Genomic DNA, 27,791 nt, shown 5'->3' on the forward strand with positions numbered 1-27,791 from the left:
CTATTTCAGCGGTTGGTCGCTCTATGTCGCTAAAGAAGAAACTGTTTGCTACTGATTCTGAGTACTTCGGCATTCTGAAAGTTAACATTTCTTTTTCCTTAGACTCTCTTTTAAAAAGCAGATTAATAATGTTTAATTAACAATAAACACGGATAAGAAAGCTGCAGCTGAGTGAAGTACCTTTTGTAGGTTTACGGCATTGCATATACACATGCATTAACGCACGCACACACACACACACACACACACACATATATATGTATATATTATATATATATATATATATATATATATATATATATATATATATATATATATATATATATATATATATATATAAACCGAGTCCGCTGGAAATGTGTGGTTACAGCCCTTTGCTCCCCAGGGGTCACAAAGAAATGATGAATGTATGATGAATGAATATATATATATATATATATATATATATATATATATATATATATATATATATATATATATATATATATATATATATATATATATATATATATTGATATGTCGCATTGACCTCTTAAAAATAAAACCTAAGCAATGATATATTATATGTGTGTATAATTTCTTTTAACATTCTCAAAAAAGGTTACAAAATTGTATATAAAAACTATTTCAAAGTCCCGGATACCTCACAGCTTTAAATAATGCCTGGCCTCCATTATCAAAGGTTATCTTTAGGGCTAAATGAGTGCTCCCTGTCTGACCTTTCGAAAAAAAAAACAGTCAGATCAAAACCTTAAATAAAAGCTGGAAAAGTGTTTACAGAAAATAAAAAAGAAACCAAATGAGTTCTAAATGATAAAGTTAATATTTATCTGTTGACTCGATGGAATAAAAATTAAAATAGAAAATAATGACTAAAGATTTTTTTTAATTTAGTCAAAACGAAACAAAATGATATTAATTAGACGTAAAAAAAACCACGTACTTGCGGCAACAATGGGCCTTTTGCTTAAATCTTTCAACAAATCAGCGACAATGTTGTCTTGGTCAGGGTCGTACAGGTAATATTTGTTGATGTTTCTTTGGAATCTTTGCCAGCTGCTGTTGCTGAGGAAGGTTTTAATTCAAAGGTTTCTCTTGAGTGCTTTGATATGTTACTATTTTTGTCAAAACAATATACTATATAGTATACTCATTTATGGACAACCATAAAAATACAAAACGCACTCTGGTCTACAGTATACATAAGCTAAAAGCGGGATGAAATTAATTGATATTAAAAACAATTATGGTAATGGTAAAATTCTCCACAGGAATTAAAAGTATCAGAGAGTGGAAAAAAACACAACTACTTATAACCAAAAACATGTTTCAAAAGGCGGATAGCACGATCAAAATACTTTTTCTATGTGCAATGTCTTACAAAAACAAACACGTTTAATCGGTTAGCTAACAAATTACCTTAACCACAAACACACAGATTCTAAAAACCAGATACGTAAAAAACAAACATACCCAGAAATGTTAAAATATCGACCAATAGACGGACCTTTTTTTCTCAACACACTTAGTCTTTTGATGAGCTTCATGTAAGGTTCACCATCGTCTAGATAATAAATGGATGAATTCCTTTTGTGGACCTTACGAAATTGTTTGACCATCTCGTCAGCCTGGACTACACTGTAGTTTGCTTTACATCCGGTAACACGCCGGACAGGAGAAAACTAAATGGAATAAAATAAAGATCACAACCAAACTAGAGAAAGATATCATTTATAAAGTTCTTTAACCGAGCCGGACTGTACACGGGGCAAGTGAAGTAGAGTTCACCACTTCCCGTTACATGGCATATGAAGGGACGGTGTGGTCAGCACTATGACAGCCTCATCTACTTTCCCTAACGTGAGTTAGGTATACATCAGAACTGGGTGGACTCAAGGACGTTCTACTGACTTGAACCCGGATTCGAACTCAAGACTCGGCGTAGCTCTCTAGAACTCCACCGCTAGGCCACGACGTCCCATAAATCATTTGTATGGCTACTTTAAACATATTATGCACTGTGTTTGAAATAAACTTTTCCAGAAAGAGGACTCACTATTAATTCTCCTACCTTGAGTTTTCCAACGTAAGACAAATCCTTCGAATTTTCACGCAAACCGACCTCCATTAACAGCAAACTGAAAATAGCGGTCACAGAAAGTGCTGCCAAGATTTTTACATTCGTATTTCTTAACTTTCTCCAGGTGCAGTATCTTCAACAAAAAAGTATAGTACAGCTGATTTAGATTCTTGCAACTATTAGAACTATTTTAAGTACTAATACAATTCATTTTACGTGAGAGAACATTATCTTGCCTTTAAAACACTCTTTTGGAATACGAAATAAAATGTATTGCGCAACACACTTGGTTAGTCTAGACTTACCCAACGCGCGAAAAGAAAAGTTGCTCTTTGTACATCTCAGTCGGTCGTTTGTTAGTTGACAAAGCTTGATCTGGTGAGTAAAGAATATTTCCTTACTTGATGCAGCTATATATTTAAAAATGTTTGAATACATTAATTAGACTACGTAGTGTAATGTTAATTATGCTTATTTACTTTGTGCACAGGAAATCGTTGTTCATTGTCCCGCTGTAACTCTGCGTGTAAATAACAAACCAACTCGTTTCTAGCCTCTGCTCACAACGAGAGAGCTTAATGAGGCGGCGTAAAAAGTGGCAATCAAACATCACACAATGAGAAGTAACGTATGGCTGTGTTTTATTAGCTCAAGGCTTTGGTCTTACACAGTGTGTTTCTTTGTTTACATCAAAAGCGCGTGTTGTAGGAAATATTTAGTGGCTTACACACTGAGGTCTCTGACGTGTATGATTGACGTGGCTAGGAATATCATCTTGTAGATTTGATATTTTGAGCTGTGCAGAGTTCTTCATGAAGAAACACATACACTAGCGCGTTTTGTCAACTATGAATACATATATAATTTTATTTTAGTCCTTGAGATAATTTGTCCTGAGATAACTTGTCCTGAGATAACTTCTACTGAGATAATTTGTCCGTGAGTTATTTTGTCTCAGATATTTTGTCTGAGATCATTTGTCCTGAGATCATTTGTCCTGTCATATATATATATATATATATATATATATATATATATATATATATATATATATATATACATACATATATATACATACATATATATATATATATATATATATATATACATATATATATATATATATATATATATATATATATATATATATATATATATATATATATATATATATATATACATACATATATATACATACATATATATATATATATATATATATATATATATATATATATATATATATATATATATATATATATATATATATATATATATATATATATATATATATATATATATATATATATATATATATATATATATATATATATATATATATATATATATATATATATATATATATATATACATATATATATATATATATATATATATATATATATGTGTGTGTGTGTGTATGTATGTATATATATATTTATATATATTTATAAATGGAGATCTAACATCAGCGACAACGTGTATTCTTTCATATTCCCCGCAAAGACTGTTTCTAAAATTCTTTTGAGAAATGATCATCACACAACACAAGCTTAACAAGCTAAATCAGTCGCACGCGCCTTTGTTTAATTGAATGAATGAAAAGTCACCCTAACCAGCATCATCTTTACTCATTAAGAAAGTCTGCCCGGTTCACACACACACACACACACACACACACACACATATATATATATATATATATATATATATATATATATATATATATATATATATATATACATACATCAGGGGCCCTCAAAATGTTTTAGTGTGGGACCCTGCCCAGGCTTAACTTTTCCCTATCTTGGCACTGTTAAATCATCTACTGAACACCCAATTCTTATAAAACACAACTATACTCGTAAGACTTAAATTTATTTCCAATGATTAATTAATAACCAAAACTATACTAAATAAATCGCAACACTGTCTCATCGGGGATATGATGTGATAGCCACCCACTGAGGTTTAGTGCTTGTAGAGGCTGACCCTGAGAGACCACTCAGAACACACGTATATAGCCTGACAAGACCACACTTTATTTGATCCAGCCAAAGGTAGCTAGGAGTTACACACATATCGATGTATGTATAGAATTAGATGTAAAGTAACTATAGCTGTTCATTCGGCCTATACTTGCTCCTGTACGTGTAAAACAAATCTTGGACTGCATAAGCCACAACTCTTAACCTGATATCTAGTGCTCCTAGCTCAACTTAGTGTCCATGTCAAACTCAATGTCACCCAATATGTCAGATGACACTAAAAACTGGTATTATTTGCTCACAAAAGCACAAATACATTAGTAATTACAGACCTACACGGCCCGCAATCAAGTCATATCCTAATTATTTCCCTTGGCTGTTTAAACTTTATGAAACGTGTTACACTAGAGTTTTAGTTTCATGTCATAATTCTTTTCAAGATGTAAACGCTACAGGAGTTTCTATCGATTATGTTATTTACTGGCGATTTTTTGTTAATATAATGTTGTAATGAAATGTGATCGAAATCTATAGCTTCAACTGAACACAGTTATCCATATTTTAGAGATTATAAATGCATTTTTATCATACATACTTCCTGAAAACAATACTTGGTATGTTTATGTTTATAATATCAAGATTTTTTTCTTCTTTAAATTCAATGTGACCATGTGGTCGAATTATAGACTGCTAACATGAAAGTTGCGAGCATTGTGGGTTATTTTTGACAATTAACTTGTAACTGAACATTGTCATTGCCGCGTATTAACAAGTAAAAAGATAATTTCACTTATGGATGGTTCGCAATCATCATTGACACTAATAAAAGAAACGAAGATATTTTGTGTTCAAATGGTAAACATGACGAATTCGCACAACAAACATTTGATTTCAATATTTAATTGTTTTATTAGATTACACAACATTTTTATAGATGACCGTGTCCACTTAGCAGATATCACGACAAGTCGTGATAATATGCAACAGAAGTATGAGTTGCTACCTTGGAAATCTAGCTTTATCTACTTGTTTCCACTTCACTTAAGTTATCAAAGTCGATGTTACTCCAATAGAAAAGACAATAATTTTTACCCTTTACATTTCACATAAACTCTGCTTCTAGCTGTTTAACCCCCCCCCCCCCCCCCCCAACCATCCTTTTATACACATATTCAAAATAGAAGTAAAAATACATAAACATATGGTTAAAATCAAAGGGGATCTGTACAATTTCCAGCCTAGCCCTAAAATTATAAAATTTTATCATCAACAATAACTTGATCCCAGGATCCCGTCCTATCGACACAATCATTCACAGCACTGAGTACTAGACCAACACGTCTGTCAACAGAGTCTAGGTACAGCTCATCCAATACCGGAGCTAAGGGGTCGGAGCTTAATGACGTCCTAAGTAGTTGACTGAGGCTGTCTGGTCCAGTGTAAAGTTTAACAAACTTGGCAAGGGTAGATAACCGAACTTTACAACACTGACGTACAGGAGCTAGAAGTGACATGTAGTCCGTCGATTTCTTGCAAAACCTGGTAAAGTATTATTTTCGTCTTATATCCTACAAACATTTTATACAGCAAAAACTCAAATGGCAGACGATTTATTAAAAAATGTCATCCAATTTAAGTAAAACTGTAATTCTCTACCCCTCCCCCCACCAGTTATTAAAATAAAATAAAAACACTCTTTTTATCAACTTAAGACTGCAATGATTTAACGTTTCAGTCTCACTTTCTTATCCCTAACTGTAAAGATTAAATTTAGGTAGGATATTTCAAAACACTTACCCCTTTCCATTATCGTAATGGATAAAGAAAGTGTCGTTACCGAACATTTTGAACGTTTCAATGGAGTGGCGATCCATGTTGCCTTTAGATGTAAAGAGTTTGACATACATAGTATCAAAATACTTACTTTAGCTTCAATTCTTTTGCACAGCAACATAGACAGATCTAAGTTTAAATTTTCTTTCAATTTATCAGCTTGGCTCACTACTTAAATGGTCGAGATTTTTTCTTTATTTGAGGGTCTATCTATATAAATAGTATTTTGTTTAGCCACATAAGAATATTTATTCTCCGTGCACTCCGCTATAATATAAAGCAGTAAACAATACAACAAAGAATAATGGTGTATAAAAAAATAAAGCTGTCTCAAGCAACTACCTTGTCCCCATGATTAAAGCAGGATAAAATTACATTTACATTGTCCATAAAAATTACAATATAATGCTAAAGGTAGCGTATAAATAACTATTTCCCCCCCCCCCTTCCCTGAATGTAGCAGTATAAAATTACCTCCCCCTGATTGTAGCAGTATAAAATTACCTCCCCCTAAATGTAGCAGTATAAAATTACCTTGTAAGAAGTCGAAGATGGCCACATCAGTCAGATCCAGTAGGGCACGACCCTTATAGTACTTTTTTGTTTTCACAAACTGTTTACAGAAATTTTCATTCGTCTCCCATTTGGCCTACACAAACAGATATTTTTTAAAAAGTTAATGACGCTTTGGCTAAAATGTTGAGTTCTACTTACAAAAATAATCTACACACTGAATACTCTTTTCTGTGAACACAATGGTGGCTGACTTTTGAAAGATGTAACAACATCAACGTGCAGACATGAAGTATTTTCTCTAGCCCATAGACCAATCAAGTCCCTCGTGTAATACATCATGTCTCTGGCAGAATAAAAGTATAGTACCCTTTCGAACTTGACGGTTCAAGAAGCAGTTTGAGTAGATTTCACCTGTTTCAGTGACCTCGGCATAGGAAGGGGTAGTGTGGCCAGCGTTATTTACATTCCTTAAAGTGAGCTATCATCAGACAAGGTTCGACTTTCGGACATACTACGGACACGAACCCTGTATTCGAACTCGAGAACTTTTCATTTAGCAGTCGTATGCTCTTAAATCCGACCACGTCATCCTTAATACCAGAATGGCTTGATAATAAAAAAAAATCACCTCTACCTTTACTATGCTTATGCTATGGATCCTGTAGAGAAAATGTATTGCAAGAGGAAACAATCCTTCTTGACAACGGAGTACGTCTGTAGGTAAGGCGTGTTAAACATATTCGTGTCCTTGTCGAGCGATCTGTTAGGGAGGAAGGCCGACAAGGAACCTTCTAGAAGATCTGGGCTGCCACACACGGAGTGACCTTGAGTACAGTAATGCTTGCATTTCCCAAAGAAGCAATAGTTACCCACTGAAAGCCGATATAGGTTTTATGTCAAGGTTTATACACATTTATGTTTTTTCTCCAAAATATAGAGAACGCTTTTACTCAGTGTATACTCTGATAATTCAATCAGAATCAAGTGACATACATTGAAGTGAATTTTAGTCTATAATTTTATCAACACAAACAAACAACAAGACAATAGCTTTACTTAATGTTGGAGCACAATTGATTTTGTGTCTATGATTTATTGATTATGAAGACGTAATTGGATAGTTTGATCGATTTCTGTAGCCTTCATTGCCATGTGTCAGTGTCTCCTTATCATCTTTTCAGTGCCACAATGTTTAGTGTCACCGTGTCATTGTCACGCTATGACTATCATATCCGATGTCACTATTGCAATGAGTGTATCAAAGTATTTGTCAATAAAGCTTATTGAGTTACACTACTACAATATAAAAGGAATAGAAACGCGACGCGACATAAGTGTTACAAAATTATCACAATGAGAAATCCACAGTGTCATATGACATCCCAGATGTACAGAAATATGACATTAGTTATCATTTGCACGTGAACTAGTAGGCCACCCCACAACACACGAGTCACGGCCAACACACAACACACGACTCGCGGCCAACACACTGGGCATTTTATTGGTTCACACCACATGTAGTGCATAATGTATGAGCAGCTTCAAATAATGAAAAAATGTCATGTGTTCCAACTTAAATCACGTGAATAAAAATTTTTCCCGGTTGTTTTTTTTTTTTTGTTTTTTGCTGCATACATTTGTAATTTTAAATCATATTTTTAACAATGATTTTAAAACTTCCAACTTCCGCTATTTTATTTGTTGTCTGAGGGAGAAGGGGAGGGTACGAAAGCTGGACTAACTTGGTTACAAGCTTTTATTCAGTTCCCAACGTCCGTTTGTGGGTTTGTGGCTAATCTTGTCACTTCATGGTTGACTGATTCACGAGGCGCGTTAACTGTGAGCAAAATAAGTGCAGCTAACTATCTTTTAGAGATAGCCTGGTACTGAACGGGGTTTAACGCAAATATTTTTAGTCTTAGATGTTGAGTCATCCACGACGAATGCTTATAATCTTAGAGCCGAGTGAAGTTAGTAAGGGTTATTAGGGTTTGTAAACGCTTTGAAACTAAGGGGAGGTAACAAGATTAAGAATCAGCCATCGCTTAATCAGCTTGCTGGCGTCTGTGAACTGCTGTTGCTTTCATGCCCCAGAACATTTTGGCAAGCAATCCGTTTATTAAAGAAAGCAGATTAGTTTCATTTTCTTTATTCACAGTGCATTATATTTGTTTTATTACGTCCAGTAACAGTTTTTAAAAATTGATAGTGAATGTTATATACTAATATTATAGTGTAAACCTGGTGATTGCTTGAAAACTGAATAAAAAGTGATTTCTTACAAACAACTAATCGTTGTGAACGGAATAAGACATAATGCCCTAAGACAAACATTGTTTTGTGTCGGATTTTTTAAAATTCGTGGTGGTAAGTATCAAGAATTATTTTCAATGTAAAAGGAACGTGCTGCCTTAAAGCAAACTGACGCTTCAATCACTAACTAATCGGGTTAGGTGAGTACCTGGTGATATATGAGCAGTATCCTTGATAATCTTGTCACCAATCTCGATAATATCACGGGAAACGCTGACCACCCTGCCCACGGTGGGGGGGAGTTCGGTAAAACGCCAACAGCCTGTCACACACAATAAAGCACGTTCATTAGTTCAACGTTTTTGTGTTTTAACTATCAACACTACAGCGAATCAAAGTGTTAGTAAAGATTCTTTCAGTTACCAACACGTCTAAGTGAAAGTATGATTATGTCAAATAGATTTATTCGTTAAGTTACCTACATATCAAGGTGAAAGGCAGCTATTTCAGCCGTCGGCCGCTCCATGTCGCTAAAGAAGAAATTGTTTGGAGCAGTTTTTGAGTACTTGGGCATTCTGGAATATGTAGACCACAGGTTGGTTTAGCAAGTTTAGTAATATTTTTGATACTGACTTTTCTGTACTTCTTTTACACCTTATACTAAAACTGTCTCGATACATTTAAGTTAACACGTTTTTCATGTTGTTCTCTGTTAAAATATTCCTTTGGTATTCAAATAGCGATCCGTTTGTTTCCAAATAGCGATCCGTTTGTTTCATAAGTACATTGGGTTTACAGCTGATTATGATTGCTTTCATACAAAGGGAAAAAAAATGCCCGTCACAATGTCTACTCAGTTCTACGTTCTCAGATCTACATTGGTGAAATGCCAATCCAGAATAGATTAAGTAGTTATCTAAAGCATATATATATATATATATATATATATATATATATATATATATATATATATATATATATATATATATATATATATATATATATATATATGTATACATTTATATATATATATATATATATATATATATATATATATATATATATATACATACATATATATATATATATATATATATATATATATATATATATATACATGTGTGTTTGTGTGCGTGTATGTGTTTTGTATGTGTGTGTGTGTGTGTTTGTGTGTATAGTTTTTAAAAGTATATCATATACCTCATGGCCTTAAATATTGCCTTGCCTCCGTCATCAAAAGTCATTTTCAGTGCCAGATGTGAGCCTAAAGATTTCATTGCTGAAAAAGTTGATTTCTATATATAGTAACAAGAAGTTTAATTTCCCTATATAGTAAATAAGATTGGATTTCTTAAGTTGTAAAGTATCTGAATTTTTATATATATATATCTATAGAAGTTGGAATTCTCTCTATATATATAGTATAGAAAATCCCCTGATATGTTTTTACCAAATGTTATTTTGAAGGTATGCATAATAATAAAAAAATTAACATAAAGAAGAAAAATCTTGCCAGTTGCTACAATGGGCCTTTTGTTTAAATCTTTCAACAAATCAGCGACAATGTTATCTTGGTCAGGGTCGTACAGGTAATACTGGTTGACGTTTCTTTGGAATCTCTGCCAGCTGCTGTTGCTGGGGATATAAAAAATAATATCTTTCTATTGTTCACGATTGTAAGTGATGTACCAGGAACCCTCTTTAAACAAATTCTAGTTTAATTTATAAAAGTATCAACGAGAGTGACACGACTTTTAAAGAAGAGGGTAAAAGTCTAACTCAACGTACCCTTCGATGTTAAAATATCGACCAATAGACGGACCTTTCTTTCTGAACACTCTTAACCTTTTGATGAGCTTCATGTAAGGTTCACCATCATCTAAATAATAAATGGATGAATTCCTTTTGTGGACCTTACGAAATTGTTTGACCATCTCGTCAGCCTGGACAACACTGTGGTTTGCTTTACACCCGGTTTTAAGTAACGGAAACTATAAGGAAGAAAAATACACACACGAATGAAAAAAAAAGGAAAAAAGCCAAGCTAACATTTTAACAAGTCAACAGTTGAAACTTTCATAAAGAGGATACACTTAACACTATGTCCTACCTGGCTTATTCTCGTGTAATACAAAGCCTTCGATTTGATGTTCAAATCGATCTCAAACAAAACCAGACTCAGTAAGATGGAAAGACAAATGACGAAGAAAATTTTCACCTGAGTATTTCTTAACAGCCTCATAGTGATTATCTTAAATAAAAGGTATAGGTTTAACTACACACATATAAGCGTGCATAAACACACTTACACACGCATATATATATATATATATATATATATATATATATATATATATATATATATATATATATATATATACATATATATATATATATATATATATATATATATATATATACATATATATATATATATATATATATATATATATATATATATATATATATATTCATAAAAGTGCCCTTTAATATTAAATCGTATAAAAACTAAATTTACAATGCATTTTATAGTTGTATTGACTTTCAAACTCATAGGCAAACAATATAAATCTAAACTCTAACGATATTCAGTTAATCAAGACGAGTTAAAAAATATTAAGCTCGGAACAGTATTGCATATACGCGTGACGAAAGTAAATAAACCGGGAGTGATCTCCCCTAAACTTTCTCGAATATTTTTATATAAAATAACGGGGGATGGGAACTCGGGCTATAGACATGATTTTTAATCCATTTTAAATACTTAAAGTTTTAAAAATAGAATAAAATCTTGTAGACAAAAGAATTGCACACCAAGTGAACGCTAAATAAAAAAAGTGCATAATAGTGCGCAATATTATTAGTACTTTAAAAATTTACATTAGTTTTTTGAGAAATCAGAAGTAGCGTAAATTACTACTTCCGGTCAACGGAAATGACTCAAAATTTAACAGATGGTAGAGAATAAGATATTTTACTTTCATGTGAAATTTCGTTTATCTATCTGAAATAGTACTCAAGTTATAGGCTTTTGAAAATTTCAAAGTAGGAAAAGTACCACTTCCGGTTATCGGAAATCGCTCAAAATTTGATACGGATCTACGATTTTGATAAAATATTTATATATAAATTTCATCAACCTAGCTGTAACGGTACTCAAGTTATCGTGTTTACACACACACAGACAGACAGACACACAGACAGACACACAGACATACGGACAAGATTGCAAAATTATGTTTTTCCGTATCAGTGAGATGTAAAACGTCGAGATTTGTAAAAATCTCGATTTTTTTTGCACGATTACAAGACTTTCTCTATACTTCGTATATACCAGAAAGTAAAAATAGTCTTTGTAAAATATTTCATTTTTCTTTCCATGCACATTACTCAAGTAGAATTTTAAGTAGCCTAATTGGTTTTATATTATAGTCAATACAGTCACGGATCACTTAGCTGTAGATTGTGCTTTGCTCCTGCTGAGTAAAAATATACAAATTTCTATCTAAAAATAGGCATGTTTATATTTTATCCCCGATGGGCAAAAAAAATTGATCTTCATAAATTAATATCCAAATATAATATTTACAACGTTAATTAAATTCTGTTTAATCAAGACTTACATCATATTCCAGAATAACAAAACTTCAAGTTTGTTTTATCTAGATAACATTTATGTACCTGTGTTGCCTCTAGATATTGACAAAAACAAATTTTGTATTATTGATTTCACCACTAACTTGCTTTTTTGAACCATCAGTTAACCCACACTCCGCCTACACGCTTCTGTTATTTACTCAACTCAACGTATGAATGATTTTATTCGTCTGATGTCGTATTACATTTTATGAATTATTTATGGAGATCTGCCTATAAAGAGAAATAATCTTTTGGATAAATTCTAACAAAGCGAAGTCATCTTAGCGCGTAGTTTTTTTTTCAATTTTCGAAATGTCCGTCAGCTTGTATTTGTTATATGAAAACACACAGTACACATGTTGTGCAGCGTGTTGATAATTAGACTCGCTTTATAAAACTTTTGCTTTTAAACGTGTGTTGTAAACTATGCAAAGCGTGTTGATAGTTAAACGCGTAGTAAAACGTGTTTTGTAAAATGTGTAGTAAAACATGTATAAAATGTGTATAATAAAATATGCGTTGTAAAATATTTGCTGAAAACATGTATTATAAAATATTTGCTGTATATATATATATATATATATATATATATATATATATATATATATATATATATATATATATATATATATATATATATATATATATTGTAAAACATGTGTTGTAAAACAAGTGTTATGAAGCGAGTATTAAAATGTGCTTACCAAAGTGCGTATAATTTTGTTTTGCTACGTGTTAGAGAAGCTTACACGTATAGAAAATGTAGGCCTACTATTGAAACATGTTTCCTGAGAGACCATTAATTGAAATTTACATGTACTAAAAAAAAGGTCAAGAACGATATTTTAGTCTCCACATAAAGGCTAATGCTAGGCCTCATAGATTTATTTTAAATATAAATGGAATACAAATAATGCGACATATAAAAAGTTTCACAAATGTATAATGTAGATGTACTAGTAAAAACTTGGCGTATATAAGTGATAAAAAAGGATAAAAAAAACCATGCCAACAGTATAGTCAAAGAAGTAATACTTGTATAGTTAACTAAATGACAGATGTGCTATAGCACGCAAATATGTCAGTACATCTGTTTGACTATATGTCCCCTCCCCCCCCCCTCCCCAAAGAAAGTCTACTCCCCCAAACCGGAACGAAATGGAATTTATATAGAAAATGTATTCTTTTAACAGCCTCCCCCCCCCCCACGTCCCTCCGGAAATTTGAGTCCGCACCCCCCCCCCCACCCGTAGAAAAAAGTCTGGAAGAAACACTCTCAAAGTCGGACAAAGCGCTTGTGATCAAACACCCGTTGACAAAACACCTCTGATCACAGACCCTCGGCTGAGAAAACACATGTGGTCAAACCCCCAATGGTCAAAGGCCCTATGGTCAAAACCACGTTATGATCAAAGCCCCGCTGTGGCCAAAACGCCTATGGTCAAAGCCCCTATGGTCAAAGCACCTGTAGTCAAAGGTCCGCGCACCTAAACAGTGTGTTTTTTTGGTGTGGTGATGACAAAGAATAACAGATTTAATTAACTATAGATTTTTGATTAAACAAAAGCCACTTGGCAGTTAAAGGGATCATGCTAGTTTTACTAGACCAAAAACTATTTAGTTAAATAATGGGACCTGAGTTATGGAAGTGAAAACTGGTCTGTTATTTATTTATTTTTTATCTGCGGTACCAATGCAATTTTCTCCGATGGAACGGTGGGTCAGTCCACGCCTGATTTAATCTATATCATACGCGTTTATTTATTTAAATATATTTTTTTTTGTAAACACACGCTGATGTTGCCTTGAGCTATATTCAAAGTTTCTCTGACACATCTGTTGGGGGGGGGGGGGGAATAGAGGGGTTGGCATTCGATATATCAATGAGGAGATGTATCCATTCATGCAGCATGATCGTCGTTTTTCTCAATAGCTCTGCACAGCCGTCCTTACATCTCATTAAATAATCACAATCAAAGTAAATTTTTCAATCGTCTGCGTTGTTTCAACGTCTTTGTCTCTGAGATTATCGTGGCGTTTGTTTTTCCACATCAAACCAAAGTTTTGTGTGTGTATGGACATGAAAGCACACCATATATTTTGTGTATTGATTAGATACCGTTTTAGTGTGTTAAACACTTCGTCATATTCCTTTGGTTGTCTGCTACGTGTAGAGCAGTGTGTCACTGTGGAACTTTGTGTGATGTGTACACAAACGGTGTGTCGCCATAGTTCTCATATATAAAACCCAACTAGTTCAACCTCTCTATTATTCTATTTCCTTTACAATTGCTCACATCCTGTCATTATTTATTAAATCAACATTTCATTTTTAGGTAGGTAAACCAGGAGCCAGGAAGTCACAGCTTTAACATTCACGTTTTGTCTTCGTGTAAGGCTGATACCTTACACACGACATTCACGTTTTGTCTTCGTGTAAGGCTTATACCTCACACACGAGATTCACGTTTTGTCTTCGTGTAAGGCTGATACCTCACACACGACATTCACGTTTTGTCTTCGTGTAAGGCTGATACCTCACACACGACATTCACGTTTTGTCTTCGTGTAAGGCTGATACCTCACACACGACATTCACGTTTTGTCTTCGTGTAAGGCTGATACCTCACACACGACGTTTACTTTGGCTTGAGCCCAGAAGGTTTGCTACTACTGAAAGTGTCATTTACTAATTCCTTCATTGGACATCCGACCAACAAAGTTGTTACTGAGACTTTCGCCAAGCCAACCAAAGCTGTTGTCTAGAAGACATCAGACTAATAAAAGGCTGCTATCTAGATCACAACAGACTAACAAAACCGTTGTTTAGACATCCTACCAACAAAGCTGTTTTCTAGACCACATAAGACAAAGATGTTGTTTAGACCGACAGCGACCAACCAAAGCTGTTGCTGAAGACCTAAATATCTCAGGGTTTAGTGCCAAGATTAGCCATGTTTGCAGGGATCAACCCTCACTCTCAACGTTCACTCTTTAAGTTATGTAAATGTTTATCAGGTTTATCTTCAAGTTAATAGTTTAGAACTTAGATCAAGTGCTAAAAAACTTAATATTGTCTAGAGCAGGGGTTCCCAACCCCGTGCCCGCTGGCGCCATGGCGCCCGCCGCATGATTCGTATGTGCCCGCCTCTCACTATTCGACAGAGACAGAATTTTTTTCATAAACATTATTGAAAGGTTGAAGGGGATGGAAATCGAAAGTTCGAAAGTTTGAGGGGGGAGGGGTGCAAATCGAAAGTTTGGGGGGGGGGGGGTGCAAATCGAAAGTTTGAGGGGGGGTGTGCAAATCGAAAGTTTTGTCCCCGGGTGACGGGAACGGTCGCTACGCCTCTGGAGGGAGTTTGTCGATTTAAAATAGGTGGTGCCCGCCACCCTACCGATATTTTAGAATGTGCTCTAGAGTATAAAAAGGTTGGGAGCCCCTGGTCTAGAGCTTAGGAATATTAGGTTGGTTGTGTGCTCAGGTCTTTGGAGGTCAAGCTTAAATCAACTGCCACATTCTTATCGGTGCATTATTTCACTATCTTTTCAAATAATTCATTGTTATTTCACTACCTTTTCAAACAATGAAGGAACAAAATTTGCAGAATAATACCATGTACACGTCATATTTTAGTCATATCACCAGTCTTCTATTATAGAAAACTATTATAATATGTAATCATTGTATTTCTTTGTATTTATACACCTAATCAGATTTATGAATTTACAAATTACTTAAATGTTTAAAATATAAACAGCACCATCAACTTGATCCGAGCACCCCTTCCTATTGACACAATCATGCACAGCACTGAGTAGTGGACTAACACGTCTGTCAACAGAGTCTAGGTACAGCTCATCCAATACCGGAGCTAAGGGGTCGGAGCTTAATGACGTCCTAAGTAGTTGACTGAGGCTGTCTGGTCCAGTGTTAAGTTTAACCAACTTGGCAAGGGTAGATAACCGAACTTTACTATAGAAAAAGTAAAGACTGCTGGGCATAGTGCTGACAACATTACCTCTTCGCAAAAAGAGGTGAACTACATCATAAGGTTCGAGAGGGTCTTTTTTACCCCCCCCCCCCCCCACCACACACATACATTATACACCTTTTCTTAAATTTAGTCATTACAGAAGCTAGGTAGCAGGCTTATTAGGCAGATGAAGTAGAATTGTATAACTTTTGTGACCTCGGCAAAATGGGATAGTTTGGTCATCTTTGGTCAGTCACCTAAACTTTCCGTAACGTAGGTCACAGATAAGTGGACATAGATAGGTACAGCATAGTGGAGTAACTTTTGATATGTTAGGTGTAACTGAAAATTGTCATTTACTTGCACTAACATATTACATGATAATTTCACTGATTCAGTGCTCGCTATCTTAATTGACGCTAACAAAAGAAACGAAGACACTTTCTCTTTAAATGGTTTACTGAAAAATTTGCACAACAAACACTGATTTATATTTCTCTTAATGTTTTATTAGATTATACAACATTTTTATAGATGACCGTGTCCACTTAGCAGACATTACGACATTACGACAAGTGATAATTTGCAGCAGAAGTAAGAGTTGATGCCTTGGCATCTAGCTTTATCTACCTTTTTCTACTTTACATCAGTTGTTAAAGTCGATGTTACCTAAATCAACAGAAAACACAATAATTTTGTCCTGTACATTTCACATAAACTCTCCTAGCTGTTTAACCAAACACAACCCCCCCCCCCCACCACCACCATCTTTTCATGACTTTTATACCCAGATTCGAATTTGATTTCAAATACATCGCCACGTATTATACAAATCAAATCACAAACTCACTATCCAAGGGGATCTGTACAATTTCCAGCCTCGCCCTAAAAGCCATATACACTTTTTCCATTATAACATTTTATCATCAACAATTACTTGAACCCAGGATCCCGTCCTATTGACACAATCATATACAGCACTGAGTACTAGATAAAGACGTCTGTCAACAGAGTCTAGGTACAGCTCATCCAATACCGGAGCTAAGGGGTCGGAGCTTAATGACGTCCTAAGTAGTTGACTGAGGCTGTCTGGTCCAGTGTAAAGTTTAACCAACTTGGCAAGGGTAGATAACCGAACTTTACAACACTGACGTACAGGAGTGAGAAGTGACATGTAGTCCATCGTTTTCTTGCTAAACCTGGTAAAGTATTATTTTGGTCTTTTATACTGAGAACATTGTATACAGCGAAATGTCATTTAATTTACTTAAAGCTGTTATTCTCTACCCCCCCCCCCTCACCGCTCTTTTTACTCACCTTTAGGCTGGAATAATTTAACGTTTCTGTCTTACTTTCTTATCCCTACTGTAAACGTTACGTTTAGGTAGAAGATTTCAAAACACTTACCCTTTTCCATTATCGTAATGGATATAGAACGTGTCGTTACCGAACATTTTGAACGTTTCAATGGAGTGGCGATCCATGTTGCCTTTAGAAGTAAAGAGTTTAAAAAACACATAGTATTAAAATTCTTACTTGATAAAAGTCAAAATTTTGTGTCAATTTATCAGATGGTCTCACTATTAAAAATGTCCTTGATATTTTCTTTCCTTTTGGGTCTAAATGAATATTATTTTGTTAAGCCACCCGAAAATATTAAATCATATTAAATTACCCCGACCCCCTTGCATGTAGCAGTATAAAATTACATTGTTCGTAAACTTATTCTATACCGCTAAATGTAGCAGTATAAAATTACCTTGTAAGAAGTCGAAGATGGCCACATCAGTCAGATCCAGTAGGGCACGACCCTTATAGAACTTTTTTGTTTTTACAATCTGTTTACATAAATGTTCATTTGTCTCCCATTTGGCCTAATATACTTGCTTGTGTTTGGAGATTCGGCAAATCTTGTAGAAATTTTCAGATACATTAGTCTCTGATGACAATCCAATTATATATAATTTGTAATCTAATTAGACATTAGATTAGTCATTAAATTCTAATTAAGATTGTTAAATTCAAATATACTAATATTATAAACCTCATGATTGCTTAGAATTTGACTAAGACGTTTTTTGAAACACAAACATTTTTTTGGATCGAATTAATTTAACTTGATGCTTGCAACTGTCTTCAATTATTTTCTCAATGTAAAAGGAATGTGCTGCCTTAAAGCATACTGACGCTTCAATCACTAACTAATCGGGTTAGGTGAGTACCTGGTGATATATGAGCAGTATCCTTGATAATCTTGTCACCAATCTCGATAATATCACGGGAAACGCTGACCACCCTGCCCACGGTGGGGGGAGTTCGGTAAAACGCCAACAGCCTGTATGAAGGCATGATTATGTTAAATAGATTGATTCGTTAAGCTACCTACATATCTAGGTGAAAGGCAGCTATTTCAGCCGTTGGCTGATCCATATCGCAGATATGCGCAGCTTTTTAATTTAGCGAGTTCTTGAATTTTCTGTCTCCATGCAACTTAAGAAAGTGTTCACTTAGTTTTGCAGGGATAAATATGAAATTATTAAAATATTAAGAAAGAACTCACACGACGTACCATCATGACAGCCACAAGTCGACTATTAAGCCACGATATAGAAACAAGTATCATGAATATACAGGATCAACGCACGCCTGTGTAGGTGGCGTTGACACGATTCGTGTATGTGTCGTGGTGTCAAGAGTTCCACGACATAGAAGTGGTATCTAGCTCTGGCATACTTTAGTACTATGTCGTGCTGTCGTCTTTGAACCACTAGTTCTATTGTCCGCTCGGACTAAATTCGATCTCAAATCATATGAGTCGGGTGTGTGTTTTCACTTTCACCGAACTCCTTCGATTGAACCACCGAACCCCTGGGGCTCGCTGAAAGGTGAAAAACCATAAGCATGTTTGTATTTTATCATCAACAGGCAAAAACAATTAGACTTCATAGATTAATGTCCAAATATAATTTTAACCACAATATTAAAATTTTGTTTAATCAAGACTCACATAATATTCCCGAATAACAAATCTTCAAGTTTATTTTATCCAATTAACATTGAAGCACCTGTATTGCCTCTAGATGTTGACAAAACATATTTCATATACTTGATACCGCCGCTAACTTAAATCTTTTAATATCTCAGTTGAGACGGACATCGACCACAAACGTCCGTCATTCACTTAACTTTCAACGCTTGAATGACTTTATTCGTCTGATGTGGTATCGCATTTTACGTACCATTTTGGTAGAGAAATAATCTTTTGAATCACATCTTACAAAGCGAAATAATCTTAGCGTGTTGGTTTTAAGTCTCGAGATGTCAGTCAACCAGTGTTGGTCCACGTGAAGTCAAACATGTGTTGTAAAATATATGTTGTAAAACATGTGTTGTAAAATATATATTGTAAAACATGTGTTGTAAAACGCGTTGTAAAATATATGTTGTAAAACATGTATTATAAAAAAAGTGTTGTAAAACATGTGTTGTAAAGCAAGTAGTAAAACATGTGTAACAAAGTGTGTATACTTTCGTTTTGCGACGAGTTTTAGAGGCTGATATGTCTATATATATATATATATATATATATATATATATATATATATATATATATATATAATTCTAGTGCAGCAACCCAAGTATAAACACATAAATAAATTGTGGGGCTGCGCACAAGCTTGATCACAGAAATAGATGTCTAGTGTAGCAGACGACAGAATCCAATGGTCCCACTGCTAAATAACTAGCGCCTGCTTCACGACGCTGAACTGCCATTTGTATGCCATTTGTATCACCCTTTTCAACCTACGTGTACCAAAGTATATTAATAAATGTAATGTTGAGAAACTGTTGACGTATAATTGAATTATAATTATTCTATTGCACTAACCGGGCCTTGTTGGCTACATGATGACATGAACACTTGTGGTCAGCTCGGATGGTGGCAGTGGTGTCACTTAATGTGTGATAAGTCAAGCTACTGACACGTAATAAGTCAAGCTACTGACACGTGATAAGTCAAGCTACTGACACGTGATAAGTCAAGCTACTGACACGTGATAAGTCAAGCTACTGCCACGTGATAATTCAAGCTACTGCCAGGTGATAAGTCAAGCTACTGACACGTGATAAGTCAAGCTACTGACACGTGATAAGTCAAGCTACTGCCACGTGATAAGTCAAGCTACTGCAACGTGATAAGTCAAGCTACTGACACGTGATAAGTCAAGCTACTGGCACGTGGTCAATCACGCGCATGATAAGTATAGTAGTAACGGCAACAACAATAACAATAAGTGATTCATGCTGAATGACATATTATCTTACGGAGTATTATATGTTTATTAGGTTAACATATATATAACAACATAGCTGCGCGTGTTTTAAACAGCACGTTTTTTGATGTATTTTACTTGTCGCAGCCCCGCCCACTCCAATATATTAATCGCACAGATGTTGATCTATATTTTTTAAAATCAATTTTCCATTGAAAAAGTCGTTTACCAAATCGTAAAATCAGCTATCCAAAGTTACAAAACCTAGACTGACCAATCTTGGGTCTTGGGTCAGGAGTCTGGACTAAAGCTTTATACCCCTAGTCTCAACGTGTTATCCTTTGCGAAAACAAAGTGGAAATATTTTTCTTTTTACTACCCCTCTGTGTTAAATTGCAGTACATTTTGTTGTTGGTGTTACTTTATATACATTTAAAAAATGATAATTGGAATGTGAATTATGAAAGTGGCAACTGGTCTGTTATTTATGTCATACAGAGCTGACTGGCTCTGCACAAGAGGCTCGGGAAATTTTAAATGGGTCCCCAATCCAAGATTACTTTTTCATTGTGCATTTTTCCCCATCAAAGCTAGATGACAAATGACGCGATAAATTTTTTTTTAAATCAAAGAAATAGCAGGCCTAGTACAGCACCGCTTCTGGGGGGCGCATAAGTATTGATTCCACCTGCGAGTCCACTGATTTTTCTCCCGTAGACCGGTGGGGCATTCCACGCCTGATTTAATCTATATCATACGTGTATGTTTATTTAAATTTATATTTGTTTTTGTAATGCACGTTGACGTTGTCTTGAGCTATATTCAAATCTTCTCTTACACATCTGTTCAGGGGGGCACTCGATATATCAATGAGAAGATGTATCCATTCATGCAGCATGATGGTCGTTTCATCTCAATAGCTCAGAAAGCCGTCCTTACATCTCACTAAATAATCAGAATCAAAGTAAAATTTTCAATCGTCTGTGTTGTTTCAACGTCTTTGTCTCTGCGATTATCGTGGCGTTTGTTTTTCCACATTAAACATAAAGTTTTGTGTATGGACATAAAAGCACGCCATATATTTTGTGTATTGATTAGATACCGTTTTAATGTGTTAAACACTTCGTCATATTCTTTTGGTTGTCTGCTACGTGTAGAGCAGTGTGTCACGGTAGGACGTGACTGTGATGTGTACACAAATGGTGTGTCGCCATAGTTCTCATATACTAGGCATGCTGCCCAGCTTCGCTTAGGCTTTCGAAAACATTGAGAATTTGCATGCTTAATTAATTCGCCCGAGGGTCGGTCTACGACCTCAAGAGTTATGAAGAGGTTCCTCCGTGGACATTTTTTTTCGATTTATAGCTCATATAAGGTACCGGTCAGTCGAGGTCAGTTTTGACCCCCTCATCGTAGACTTTTCGGCCAACCGGCCCCCGTGCTCTGTCGCCCCAAGGCAAGATCCTGTCAAATTTGAAGCGCCTGCGGCGCCGGGAAGTGCCTTATCGGACACCCGACAATCTAGATCTAGATCTAGAATCCTAATTGAATTTTTTTTTTTTAAGTTTAGTCCGAGCAAAAAAAAAAAAAAAAAATACATTAACCAAGTTGACTTGGTGGGTCTCGAACCCGCACCACCTGCGTGGTTTATAGTACACTAACATCTCCGCTATTTAGGCACCTTATAAAATACAGAGAATGAAAGACGTATTTTAAAATCTTAACTTACGCGAATATGCCTATTCTTTCAAATTAATTTTTTTATCCCAAATTAGCCAGTTCCAAACAAAGATTTTGTTATGAGTTTAGCCCGGAAAAATTGTATTGTATACATTTTATAGTGTACGTAGATCTAAATCAAATTTGAATGAAATAGTTCATTTCTATTTTATATTCTAAACACGGCAGATGACGTCATTAGTAAGCAATAGTGTCGTCACAGTTTTATGCGTTCTTTTACACATCTATTAATGCTTTTCCGGTTGCATAAATAATACTGTTTCTCTACATTCGAATACCCCTTTATTTTATATTTTTCTTCTTTAAATAAAATTGTGGTTATACATTTAAAACATCTAACATATTATTTTCAACAAAAGTCCGTATAAAGTTCTACATATATTGCTGCCGTTTCTGACGTGATGTCCGGCGAAAATGTTTTGCGGACAGAGAGAGAGAGAGAGAGAGAGAGATGTGCGAACGTGGCCCATTATAGTATTAGATAAAACCCAACTAGCTCAAATGGTTCCATGACAAATGATCTCAGAACAAATGATCTGAGACAAAATATCTCACGGACAAATGATCTCATGACAAATGAACTCAAGGACATTCACGTTATGTCTTTATGTAAGGCTGATACCTCAAAAACCTTTTACTTTGGCTAGAGCCCAGAAGGTTTGCTAATATTGAATGTGTCATTCACTAATTCCTTCATTGGACATCCGACCAACAAAGTTTTTACTGAAGCAAAAATATCTATCCAACCACAGCTGTGTCTAGAAGACATCAGACTAACAAAATGCTGCTATTCAAACCACAACAGACTAACAAAAGGCTGCTATCTAGACCACATCAGACTAACAAAGCTGTTGTTTAGACCGACAGCGACCAACCAAAGCTGTTGCTGAAGACCTAAATATCTCAGGGTTTAGTGCCAAGATTAGCCATGGTTGCAAGGATCAACCCTCACTCTCAACGTTCACTCTTTAAGTTATGTAAATGTTTATCAGGTTTATCTTCAAGTTAATAGTTTAGGACTTAGTAAGATCAAGTGCGAATTAACTTAATATTGTCTAGAGCTTAGGAATATTAGGTTGGTTGTGTGCTCAGGTCTTTGGAGGTCAAGCTTAAATCAACTGCCACGTTCTTATCAGTACATTGTTATTTCACTACTTTTTCAAACATGAAGGAACACAATTTACAGAATAGATCGTGTAAATGTCGTTGTTTTCATTTTAAAATATTGAAAACTTTCAAGCTTGATGCGATTTAATTACAAGGTAGGTAATGCAGAAAAAGGAAGTGAAAAATTTAATGGAGTTTTTTTATATTTAGATAGGATATTAACTTCCAGATTAAAACGACCCGTTTGCTTTTAGAACACAAGGGTTAGTTGTTTACCCAGTTAAACTATGTAGATTTATGTTAGGGCTATGAAACATTTCAGAACTTTCTAAAACTTGTAGCTGTAAAAATAAACAAATAGAACTAATAGCCAGTATTGTCAGTAAGTGATGATAATTGAGGCACAGGTCCAGTCTCATATTATAAAAAAAAATTAAAGTATGTTGTATTACTTTGTATTTATACACCTGAACAGATTTATGATTTGAAAAAAATATTTAAATGATTATAAGTTATACAACGCCATCATCAACAATAACTTGATCCCAGGATCCCGTCCTATTGACACAATCATACACAGCACTGAGTATTAGACCAACACGTCTGTCAACAGAGTCTAGGTACAGCTCATCCAATATCGGAGCTAAGGGGTCGGAGCTTAATGACGTCCTAAGTAGTTGACTGAGGCTGTCTGGTCCAGTGTAAAGTTTAACCAACTTGGCAAGGGTAGATAACCGAACCAAACAACATTGACGAACTGGGGCGAGTAACGACATGTAGTCGATTTTTTTCTTGCCGAATCTAGATGGAGTTGAAATTTATATGTAGTTATAACTTGGAATATTTTTTAAAAAATTACTATAAAAAACGTATATTAAAAGGCCGGTATTTAAGTTAAACGTTCCTATTAAAGTGATAAACTCACCCCCGACCGTTGTCCCAGTGAATGAAGAACGTGTCGTTTTCAAACATCTGGTAGATCTCAGTTGAATGCCGATCCAAGTTGCCTGGAGACATAAAGATTTATACCGTTTGTGGCGTTAGTCTTGTACGTTGTGACGTCAGTCGAACAATTTATGACTTAGCTTTTGAAGTTATTCTTGTAGTTTTCGGAGTCAGTCCTGTCGTTTGTGGAGTCAGTTAGACAGCTTACGTCTTCAGTCTTGAAATTTCTAACGTCTGGCAAATTGAGGCTTTGAACGTAATTCGTGTAGAATTTGTGTGACTTACCACGCATTAAGCCTCAATAATAATGTTTTTAGAATTATTAATAAATTATTCAATGCACATGTAAAAATAGAGACGCTATTTGCATTTTGATAATTATTACATTATTTATAATAAAATAATTTGTATAGTTTAAGAACAGACTAACTTTTTCATTTCAGAATAAAATTTAGATTTCGTACCTTTACAGATATTTTTACTTAACTTAAAAGCCAATTTCGTGTAACGTCAAAGTTAAGGGGGATTACCTTGTAGGAAGTCAAAGACTGCCATATCGATGAGTTCAAACAATGCCCTGCCCTGGTAGAAGCGCTGTGGTTTAACTACTTTGTCACAATACGAATCGTCAGTCTCCCATCTTGCCTGGTTTGGTTTTACAGAAACGCAGCATTATTATAAACTGTAATTATGTTAGGTAACTATTTTCGTGATAATTAACAATCAAAAAACAAAAATCGGACCTCATTATGCCACCCACCCCCATTACTCGGCACACTGATTTAATATTTAATCAGCACTATCTTATTTAAATCGTAGTGTATTATTATATATTTAAAGACAATCATTTATTTCTCCCATTTACTGTATTGTTACACAAAAGCTGGTTATTAATAGTTTTTCATGATTTTTTTCAGTACTTTAAATTTTGTATATAAAATAGAGTAGCATGACTAAAACTATTGCGCACCTAATGAACATGATAACGCACGTATATTAGTACGGAATAGTTGGATGAGTCTGCCTACTAATTTGAACAAAATTTTAATACATTCATACAAAATTAATTAGGCATCCAAATAAGTCCTATTTAATGTCAGATTGCACTGTCTTCATGTCTTGACCCAGGGGCCAACTTTGAAACGAATCTGTCAGTTAGAAGTGCCCGAAATTTTGCTCGGCCGTTTCAATCTATAACGACAGAGGAAGCAAGTTAAATTAAAGTTTGAAAATGTTTTTCCAATCAATGCATGAACGTACTTTTGCTTTGTAGCTGTATGACTGGCAGTAGGGACTGTGAACAATGTAGCTATTCGTCGTCAAGGACCTGTTGGGTAGATAGGCCGACAAGGAACCTTCAATAAGGTACGGGCTGCCACACACTGCATGGCCCTGCGTGCAATAATCTTTGCATTTGCCGTGGAAACATAAGTTGCCCGCTGAAATTTTAACATCGAGCACATAAAAAACAAGGCGTAAGAGAACGTCAAACTTTTGTACCACGTCGAACATATTTCAACTAACCTAAAATTGGTCATGTTTCATTAATGCGAGAGAAAACTATCATACATGTTATACGAGTGCACTAGCACGAATCCCCTGCAACTTTTATAATCTCGTACCACAGGTTGAAACAAAGTGGAAAATTATAAAATCTTGAGTCAGCCTAATAAATCGTCATGAGTTTACAGAATTAGATCCATTTTGTCAGCAAAATACTTGAATGATATTATTTTTATTCAAAACAAATCAACAATACTAAAAAGAATCTTCGTTGAATGCGTATATTTACTGTATTCCAGAATGTCTATTTGGTTTGTATGATAGACTAATATGAAAAGCCCTAGACAGTATAACAAGAGTGCTAACTTACCTGGTGACCAGTGTGACGTTTTCTTGATATTCTCGTCACCAACCATGATGATGTCACTAGAAATATTGACCACCCTTCCCACCGTTGGAGGAGATCGATAAAACGCCAACAGCCTGACACATAGGAACATAATTTTAAAACACAATGTCAGCAGTTTTAAAATAATTATTAATATCTTAACAACTGTAGAAAAAAAAACACAAAGTTAAATGACTTAAAAATTTGTGACTTGTGACTTACATGTCTAAATGAAAGGCGGCTATCTCGGCAGTTGGCCGCTCTATGTCGCTATAGTGAAAACTATTTAAAGCAGATTCTGAGAACTTTGGTGCTCTGAAAATGGCTAGTCAGCGTTAATATGGTCCTAGTACAATAAAGGAGAACAAGTGCTAAATAACTTCAAGTGACTATTCTAGTCAGTTGTGGCATCACACAAGCAAACAATGATACTTTTGATTCGTTGACTACAGCCTTTGTGGCAGGAGAGAGAACGTTACGGGCAGGTGTGCCAGAGTTTGTTATTTTCTATCGAACACATAGAAAGTGTTTACAACTAATTGCATTACAGCATGTTCTCTGGACACATTACGTAAAAAATTGTTAAAATTACTTTATAAAAATTTAGTTTACAAAAAAAAACAATATTTTTGTGTGCTTAGATAAATATTCAAGCAGACAGTTTAAAAAATCTACATACAACTTATATTCTATGATTAGATAGGTGGTGTGTTTGATGGTGTGACATACATTACGGGGCAGTATAGTGCGGGAAATGCCCTTGCTACATAACAGATTTAGTCCTGGGATCTTTTGTCTGTGAGATAATTTGTCTTTGAGATTACTTGTCCTGAGATTATTTGTTCTTAAGATATTTTGTCTGCGGTATTTGTCCTGAGATAATTTGTCCTGTCATCGTATGTGCCTGTATCTTACCTCATGGCTTTAAAGACGGCCTGACCGCCATCATCAAAAGTAACCAACAGTGCTAGATGCGTACTGGACTTTTTTTCTCCTGTGAAAAATAAATCGTCGCTAAATTTAGCAGAGCTGGTCAAATCTAGCGAAAAATGGAATATATTTTATATTCGTGTAACATGAAGGGGCAGTAACCAAGCATCGAAAAAACCAGCTGTGCCATGATAAGAGGCAGCAGTTGAAATCTTTAATTATTGACCGAACTCTTCCTTTCAGGGTGAGCTGGCCGGAGTAATTCATCATTTGCTGAACTCTACCCGTGAGCTACCTCATGGTGAGCTACCTCATGGTGACCTAACTGGGGTCTGCTCTGAATGCTAACTCTGTAACTACCTCATTGTCTAGCTGCTTTCTAGACCTTTATTTCAGTACACATTCATGTTGTCTACTTGCTTACTCGATGTATTACTTAATAAGGACGTCATTGCTTCATTATAGTTCAAGTAAACATCGGCAATTCTTCTTCCTGCAGCACCCAACACAAAAACCACACATCATAGAATCACTAAAAGACAGATAAACCGTTACTTGTAGCAACAATGGGCCTTTTGCTTAAATCGTTCAACAAATCAGCGACAATGTTGTCTT

General features: G+C 34.9%; 1 protein-coding gene across 1 annotated transcript in view; it reads right to left on the reverse strand.

Moving 5' to 3' along the window:
- The window catches only part of LOC131949654 (extracellular serine/threonine protein CG31145), a 40,810-nt gene that overhangs the window by 11,112 nt on the left and 1,907 nt on the right, over positions 1-27,791 (reverse strand). The window contains exon 2 of the mRNA XM_059311501.1: positions 27,732-27,791. This exon is cut by the window's right edge and continues 62 nt beyond it. Within this exon, the coding sequence (XP_059167484.1) occupies positions 27,732-27,791 (60 nt within the window). The remainder of the gene's footprint in view (positions 1-27,731) is intronic.

This window comes from Physella acuta, unplaced genomic scaffold (genome assembly GCF_028476545.2).
Source record: "Physella acuta isolate Inbredline_101_S28 unplaced genomic scaffold, ASM2847654v3 ptg000709l, whole genome shotgun sequence".
Lineage (NCBI taxonomy): Eukaryota > Metazoa > Mollusca > Gastropoda > Physidae > Physella > Physella acuta.